Genomic DNA, 9,313 nt, shown 5'->3' with positions numbered 1-9,313 from the left:
AACAAGTGTAAGAATGTCGTTCTGAATGCAGTTGAATACAAGGAAAAAATCAGTTCAAATTATCTTAGTCACACTAGACAAATGAAAAACTGCCTTAAGCTATTGTTGAGAATTTACTTCTAGTTCCAGTTATGATCCTCCCACAGTTATTAAAGGCTCTGATAAGATCATTAGAGCAGTTCAGCATCACTGTATTGAGCTGCTGAAGAGAGTTTGCTCTGATCTCAGGTAAAGATATCTCTCTTCACATATCAAATTGGACTCGAAAGGTTTTTTAGAACATTGTCTTTTGACATTTTTTTTTTGTTAATAAAATGTTGTATATGTGTGTGCAGGTGCCGTTCGTCACAATGAGGTTTCTGATCTCACTGTGTGTGTCACTACTGCTGCTGATTAATGGTGAGTGTTTTATAATCTGTCATGTAAAATGACTAAATCTTTTTATTTACATTATTAAATCATTCTGCTTATATTGTTTATTTAGGTGAAATAACCAGTGGACAAACATCAGGTACAATCAATTATTTCTCTTAGTCTTCACTTCACTTATTTAAATAAGTGTCAGAATAATTCATATGCTGACCATGTCATCTTTTGACGGTCTAAAACAGCCTTACACATTGTTATTCACAGTAAAATTATATTATTAAATTGTTATTTTTTAAATTCAGAATTCACAATTCAGAATGAATGAGTTGGTTCTCTACAGAACATACAGTAAGCTATTTGATTTGTTTAACTACAGTAGTCAACATTTGAAGTGGATCAAAAAAGTTAATCAATGTTGTCCTAAGAATTAGGATGTCCTAAGAAGAAGGTTTTAGGACAACTTTGATGAAAGGTTTTGATCCACTTCAAATGTTGACTACTATAGTTTTCACATTAATAAACAATCAGCATCGAAGTGATAGTTTATTAGTTGGCATTAGAAAAGTGGTCTCTCGGACATTAAGGCTACGCAACTGGCCAAATTAAAGCTGAAATCGTTATATGAACTCTTAATGAACACATGCAGATGCACTTTTGGCCGAGGTCTAGTGTCCTTGTGTAATTCAGCCTGAGGGATGTTCTCTAATGTTGATTGACAGGCTCTCTCTCTCTCTCTCTCTCTCTCTCACACGCACGTTGGTGCACCTGTCATACGAGGACATTCCTTAGGCGTAATGGTTTTTATACTATACAAACTGTATATGTACAAAAACAAATAGCTCAGATTTTTATATAAAACAGGACTACACCTTAAAGGGTTAGTTCAAACAAAAATGAAATTTCTATCATTAAGTACTCACCATCATGTTGTTCCAAACCCGCAAGGCATTCAAGGTCCAGAGAAGGAGTAAAGACATGGTTAAACTAGTCAATGTGACTACAGTAGACGTAAACACGGAAGCTCTATACTCTGTTCACTGCACCAACTGCATAGGAGACTGACAGGGAAGAGGAAAATTTGTTGAATAAAGTCCTTATTTTTGTTTTGTTTTTGTGCAAAAAAGTATTCTCATTGCTTCATAACCATGTCTTTACTACTTCTCTGGACCTTGAATGTTGTAATTTCGTTGCTTTCTATGGGACATAAAAAAAAAAAAATAAAAAAAATAAGTAAAAAAAAAAACCTCTTGGATTTCATCAAAAATATCGGTAACACTTTAGAATAACTCACGCTATGAAGCATTAGTTAAGCATTAGTAAATAGTTAGTTCATCATTTATAAAGCATTAATAGACATTAATCAGTTTATAAATACAGCTATAAATGCTTTGTTCTTGATTTATAAGCATATCTATAATGTGTTTAATAAATGTATTTTCATACTTTATTAATGATCAATTTATCATTTCTAAATTAAGTATTACATTATTTACAAACCAGTTCTTTAGTTGTCGTCAGTGGTTCATAAGATCATTTATAAAGTGTAAGTAAATTATTAATAAACAATTTAAATGTACATTTATGCATCTTATTATTTAGACATATAGAAATAGTTACTTGGTGTGTTAATAAATGCTTTATTAACACATATTTCTACTGCAATTCATGATTAATTCAGGTAGTTATAAAACATTTAGTAGTTGTCAGTTATCTATTTTTGTGAGCTCATCTAAAGTGAGGACTATTCATGCCTCGTAAAGCTTTTATAAAGGAGATTTAAGAGATACAGAACATAGAAATATTTATTTCAAGGAAAAAAATGAATCTTTACGATAGGTTACTTGATTAAAAGTAAACCTCTGCAATTTCAAAGATAATAAAAATCCCTGTACTCCTCCAGAAAACATAACTGTGCAGTAAAATGAAACTAAGCTTTTGCAATCTGATATAAAAATAAATTTCTGTAAAGTGTAAACATTGCTGAATAAAAATTAACCAGTGCCAACACTGGATTACAGGAGTGCCAAAATACAATAATAATGTAATAAAATATTTCATAGTGTCAAAACTACCTCAGTACTAACTTTAAAACATTAGAGAACAGCAGTGCAGAAGATCACTGAGCCTTTAAATCTCCTTTATAAAGCTTTACGAGGCATGAATAGTCCTCACTTCAGATGAGCTCACAACAATAGTTAACTGACCACTTTTAAATGTTTTATAACTACCTGAATTAATCAATTACAGTAGGAATATGTATTAATAAAGCATTTATTAACACACTGAGTAACTATTACTATAGGTCTAAATAATAAGATGTATAAATGTGCGTTTAAATAGTTTATTAATCATTTATTTACATTTCCTAAATTATCTTATGAACCACTGACAACTCCTAAATAACTGGTTTGTAAATAATGTAATACTTAATTTAGAAATTATAAATTATTAATAAAGTATGTAAATACAATTATTAAACACATTATAGATATGCTTATAAATCAAGAACAAAGCATTTATAGGTGTATTTATAAACTGCTTATTAATGTCTAATAATGCTTTATAAATGATGAATTGACTGTTTACTAATGGTTAACTAATGCTTCATAGTGTGCAGTTATTATAAAGTGTTACTGTTGGTTTTGCACTGTTTTTGTTCTCACTTCTAGTTAGTCTCCTATAGGTTACATATTGTGTAATTAGTCATGTCAGCTGTGTCTCGTTTCTTTGATTAGTTCACTGTGTATTAAGCCCTGTGTTTGGTTCAGTTGTCTGTTATTGTTGCATTTTATGTGGTTGTTCTGAGTATCCCAAGTTTTGTTCAATACATTTTGAAAACTGCTGCAATTTAGATCCGGTTTAAACTTCATTTGCAATACAATTGTGACACAGACACAGATGTTAGATGTTTATCTGAACCTAATGTACTTTTGATTTTTACCACTTATTCATTAAATGAGTATACAGTACATCATATACTGTCTTTTTCTTTATTCTCTCAGAACCTACATCTTCCAGCTCTGATCCATGCTATGATTATCACACTCTTGATGAATATTGGAGAAACATACGGCAAAATCCATTTAAGTACTCTGGACATGATGACACCCTTGTTGAATGGAGTGGCTGGTATCGGCTGTATTTGAATGGAGAAAGTGCGCAGATGTCTGAGTGGTGTGTGACTTCTGGATGCGGTGGTGAATCTGGACTGTATCTAAACAGTTCTCATCCAAAACCTGAGGATGGAGTGGTGACCCGTGAAGTCGTTGGAACATACTGGTTCAGTGATTGTGGCAGCTACAGATCCACATCCATCCAAGTCAAAGCCTGTCCAGGAGATTACTACGTCTATGAATTTGTCAAACCCATCACACCAGCCTCCAGGCCTATGTACTGTGCAGGTACTGTTCAGCTCTGTTATTTGTAAAGCAATACCTCAAATCTCATAACATTTAAACTGTTCAACATTTAATATGCATACTGAATGGCAGCAGATGGTAAAATACCCAACAGTCCTCTTGGGCCAATTTGAAGTCCATTCTTTGTCAGAAGATGCTTGATTATTTGCACAGCTTTTAGCTTTTTTTTTAAACAATGTGTTACCCTTTTTTTTTTGCAAGGCTGTGAATATACAGACCACTACTTGCCCCATTGTGGGCTTTACTGCACACCACTGGTTAGAATATAATTGCTCAAAATCATGAAATTACCTGTCATTGTACTTTTAGTGTAGAAAAATAAAATATCAGTCCATTCATCAAACCGCTGCAGGTGCTGGAGCATCTTGGTCTGTAGTCAGGGCTAAAACAAAATCATCTTCCAGAAGAAAATATTGAATTTCAACAGTATTTTATAAAGATCTCTTTTGTCCATGACAGTTGCTTTCCAAAGCATCAGCAGTGATCCCTGCTACAACTACGAATCTCTGGATCGTCCCTGGAGAGCCAACAATGAAAGCGGAGATAACATTTGTGATGAATCTTTCTCCTGGAATGGCTGGTACCGGCTTTTCTACTATGGAATGGACATCCGGATCCCAGAGACCTGTGTTAGTTCATACACCTGTAACACAGTAATCAGTCTGTCGCTCAGTGATCCTCACCCTCAGATAGAGGATGGAGTGGTGACCAGGGAGGTCTGTGGAAAGACAAATTGGGGAGATTGCTGTGGATACAAGTTAAACCCTATCAGAGTGAAAGCGTGTCCAGGCAATTACTATGTCTATGAACTTGTGAATCCACTATTCTGGTGTTCTGGATACTGCACAGGTACCATGCTTTTCCCACTTCATAACAAAGACTTTTTCCCACTTCATAACAAAGTCATGTCTTGAATTTCCTTCTTTGTAGATGTCAGCACTATTTCACTGGTGGTTTCCACTGTAAGTCCAGATACATTCACTGGATCCACCATCACCTTTAGTAAGTTTTACATAATATTTGAGTGTTATCAAAAGTAATCACATATCAAAATTTGCTGTTTTGTTATTTACAATGAATGTTCTGCATTAAAGTCTAAATGGCAATTTTTGTACATGAGCTTGTAGCATTTTAACATGTTTGTAGAATGTTACACAGTCATGTTGTGTATAAGTGATTTAAGAATCACCTGATTGTTACTGTGTTTGACTGGTTCAGACTTGCACTTTTGAAGTTCCAAATATAATTTGTTTGTTTTGGTTTCATCATCTAACAGATTATGACCCGTGCAATAACTACAGCATTCTCAACAACTACTGGAGAAGCACACTCAATTACTGGTCTATGTTTGGATACATATCTGATCATGATGACACTCGTGTAGAATGGGATGGCTGGTATCGACTCTACATTAATGGATCAAGTGCTCAGATGCCTGAATGGTGTATGTCTTACATGTCATGTGGAGGTTTTAGTTCTCTGTGGCTTGGTGGCTCTCATCCTCAGCTAGAAGATGGAGTCGTTACTCGTGAAATTTATGGCTCTTACCAGGATCAGTGCAGTCGCTATAGATCTGACCCAATCCAAGTTAAAGCTTGTCCTGGAAATTATTATGTCTACAAATTTACCAGGCCAACCCTTTCAATACCAGCTCCTGTATATTGTGCAGGTACATTCATTCATCTTTGTATATGACTATTATTATAATGAATTGTATTGTTGGTTTTCTTATCATTATCTCAATCAATTTAATCTGCAGTACATAATGCTCTCTATCTACTTTTTAATAATAGTATCTTTTAGCACTCCAAGCATCGACCCCTGCTACAACTATACCAGTCTGTCTGATTCATGGAGATCCACTAATAACTCTTACTATACTAACTATTACTACTATGCCAAGTGTGATTATAATGTGGAGTGGAATGGCTGGTACAGGCTGTTCTACAATGGTCAAAATGCTCAGATGCCAGAAACATGTGTTAATCGATACACGTGTGGCACTAATGACCCACTGTGGCTCAACGGATCTCACCCACAGCTGGAAGATGGAGTGGTCACCCGTCAGGTCTGTGCTTCTTCATGGAGTGGCTGCTGTACTTACACATCTCACCCTATAAGAGTCAAAGCCTGTCCAGGAAGTTACTATGTTTATGAGTTTGTCAAGCCAATATTTTGCTCAGGTTACTGTGTAGGTGAGTATTTACTCATATGCACTTCAATCAATTATTTTTCTGGATTTTGTTTGAAAATGAGTGATGTTGAAATAAAAAATTTTCCTAATACCAGATGCCTCAAGACAGTCCATTCCATTAGCATCTACAACAACAGAGACAATCCGACCTATAGAATCTATTACTCCACCAATCACAGCCACTGGTAAAGCACTTTCTTGACTCATTTATAAACCCTCACAAGCATCTTAGACTTTTTTAGAACAACCATTTACAGACAAGGGTGTAGAAAAAGTCAAAGTAAAAATTAATTTCTACAGAAAAGATGAGTACAAATCATATTTGACAAGTTATACAGCTCACAGAATTGACAACATTTGCTGCATTAACTATTTACAATAAAGTGTAAACAGACATAGAATGCATTTTTAAACTATAAAAATAAATCTGAGTGAACAACTGTCAAAGATGGCTATCCAGAATAGCATGTACATGGATAAAAAGTAAAAGAGTCAGAGAAAAATTTGATAGCCTTCAGTATTTATTTATTTATTTATTTTTCAAATGCAGGGAACACCACCTATACTACTGTCATGCTAGAGACAACTACAGCTGAAACCACAACTACAGAAACTTCAGCCAAAATCAAAACCACAGAATCTACAGCTGAAACCACAATCACAGAAACTACAGCTGAAACCACAACCACAGAAACTAGAGCTGAAACCACAACCACAGAAACTACAGCTGAATCTACAATCACAGAAACAGCTGAAACCACAACTACAGAAACCACAGAAACTACAGCCAAAATCACAACCAAAGAATCTACAGCTGAATCCACAACCACAGAAAAAGCTACAGCCGAAACCACAACCACAGAAACTACAGCTGAAACCACAACCACAGAAACAACAGTCGAATCCACAACCTCAGAACCTACAGCCGAATCCACAACCACAGAAACTTCAGTCAAATCCACAACCATGGAAACTACAGTCGAAACCACAACCACAGAAACAACAGATGAATCCACAACCTCAGAACCTACAGCTGAATCCACAACCTCAGAACCTACAGCCGAAACCACAACCACAGAAACTACAGCCGAATATACAACCATGGAACCTACAGCTGAAACTACAACCACAGCTGAATCCACAACCATAGAATCTACAGCCACAAACACAGAAACTACAGCTGAAGCCACAAACACAGAAACTACAGCTGAAGTCACAACTACAGAATCTACAGCTGAATCCACAACCTCAGAAACAACAGTTGAATCCACAACCTCAGAACCTACAGCCAAATCCACAACAATAGAAACTACAGACGAAACCCTGACTACAGAAACCACAGACAAAACCACAACTACAGAAACCACAGAAAATACAGCCGAGTCCACAAGCGCAGAAACTACAGTTGAAACCACAACCACGGAACCTACAGCTGAATCCACAACCACAGAAACTACAGCCGAAACCACAACCACAGAAACTACAAACGAAATCACAACTACAGAAACCACCAAAACTACAGCTGATATCACAACCACAGGAACTACAGACGAATCCATGACTTCAGAAAGCACAGATGAAACCACAACTACAGAAACCACAGAAAATACAGCTGAAATCAGAACTATAGAAACTACAGCCGAAACCACAACCACAGAAACAACGGTTGAATCCACAACCTCAGAACCTACAGCTGAATCCTCAAACATAGAAACTACAGCCATAACCATTGAAACTACAGCCGGAACCACAACCACAGAAACTAAAGCTGAAACCACAGAAACTACAGCCGAAATCGCAACCACAGAATCTACAGCTGAATCCACAACCTCAGAACCTACAGCGGAATCCACAACCGCAGAAACTACAGACAAAACCACAACTACAGAAACCACAGAAACTACAACAGAATCCACAACATATGAAACCACAACTACAGAAACCATAGAAACTTCAGCTAAAACCACAGCTACAGAAACCAGAGAAACTACAGCTGAAATCACAACCACAGAATCTACAGCTGAATCCACAACCATAGAAACTACAGCCCAAACCTCAACCACAGAAACTACAGCTGAAACAATCACAGAATCTACAGCTGAAACCACAACCACAGAATCTGCAGTTGAAACTACAACCACAGAAACCACAACTATAGAAAAAACAGATGAAACCACAACCACCGAAACTACAGCCGAAACCACAACAGCTGGTAATATAATGTGCTGTATTACAATCTATAGGATTATTGTTTTCTATGTTATGTTTCTTTGATTCATCTAAAGAATTGACAGCATAATAGCATGTTAAAGCTATAGTTTAGAACTAGTTCCTTTGCAGGCCACCATGTGTACTCCATTCAGGATCTGCCATGGCTAGATGGAAAATAAGGAGCCACTGTGTGTGTTTAATAAAGCCTTTAAAAATATTGCAAAAGAATTGTTAGCAATTACATTAAATGTAGGAGCATAGGCTGCAAGTTTGGTTTCAGTTGTTTGTAGGTAAATATCCACTTTATGCAGTACAGTTTTTGCTAATCAGTTTACAAGCAAGGAGCTTAACAGGCATTTATATAAATGTCGTAAAGTTACAGTAGATACACAAAACAAAACAAAAAAACAAACAAGCAAGCAAAAAAAAAAAAAACATCTTATTAAATTCTAACAGTAGGTGGGTGGAAAGTAAGGGACTAATATTATTAGTGGACCTCAAGGAGAAAATTATAAATGTTAAAAGTTCCATTTAATTCATTAGAAAAAATATCTTGAGACTAAAAGCAATAATCAATCAAGGGGCCTGAATGTAAAAGTTTGTATCCGCAACATTTGGTTATGATGAACGTTTATTTTCTCTTTGTGAGGTAATATGTAACGCTGACATTTAATTGTTGATTCTGACTGTGGTTTCCTAAGCAGTGCTGTAGATGATTATTTGTGTCTGAGAAAACAGAAGAGGAGAATGCTCTTTTCCAAAGTAACTTAAAATAAAGGAACATAAGTAGTTTGTTACAGAGCCAGCAATATTCATAGTGTACAATGCCAGGGTTATTAGAAAGCTTGATTAGTGCGGAGAAGAAAATGAAGATGATGATGATAATGATGATGATTATTATTATTTTGGTAAAGTTGTGAAGTCCTACTTTTAATCATTAACTCAGATGCTACATGACTCAGTGTGTTTAAGTGTTGTATTTCATCCTTCTAGTTGATAGAAACCCCTGTTCTGAGTTCAGCTGCTCTGAGGATGAAAGGTGTGGGAAGAAAAATGGTGTTTATGGCTGTTTATGTAAAAAGGACCATCACACACCACAACCACATTCTGACTCTTTTGG

General features: G+C 35.8%; 2 protein-coding genes across 2 annotated transcripts; both read left to right on the top strand.

Moving 5' to 3' along the window:
• The first annotated feature begins 350 nt into the window (after positions 1-350).
• LOC127524225 (uncharacterized) lies at positions 351-5,483 on the top strand. Its single transcript, XM_051915686.1, has 5 exons — positions 351-399; positions 3,372-3,770; positions 4,248-4,637; positions 4,719-4,790; positions 5,065-5,483. Exons 1-5 carry the CDS (start codon positions 351-353, stop codon positions 5,481-5,483), a joined length of 1,329 nt encoding a protein of 442 aa, XP_051771646.1.
• Positions 5,484-6,538: 1,055 nt separating this feature from the next.
• Positions 6,539-8,853, top strand: LOC127523721 (mucin-3A-like). Its single transcript, XM_051914763.1, has 2 exons — positions 6,539-8,194; positions 8,843-8,853. Exons 1-2 carry the CDS (start codon positions 6,556-6,558, stop codon positions 8,851-8,853), a joined length of 1,650 nt encoding a protein of 549 aa, XP_051770723.1. The 5' UTR covers positions 6,539-6,555.
• Positions 8,854-9,313: the final 460 nt, after the last annotated feature.

Source organism: Ctenopharyngodon idella, chromosome 12 (assembly GCF_019924925.1).
Source record: "Ctenopharyngodon idella isolate HZGC_01 chromosome 12, HZGC01, whole genome shotgun sequence".
NCBI classification, from domain to species: domain Eukaryota; kingdom Metazoa; phylum Chordata; class Actinopteri; order Cypriniformes; family Xenocyprididae; genus Ctenopharyngodon; species Ctenopharyngodon idella.
This window is presented reverse-complemented; position numbering and strand designations above follow the sequence as displayed.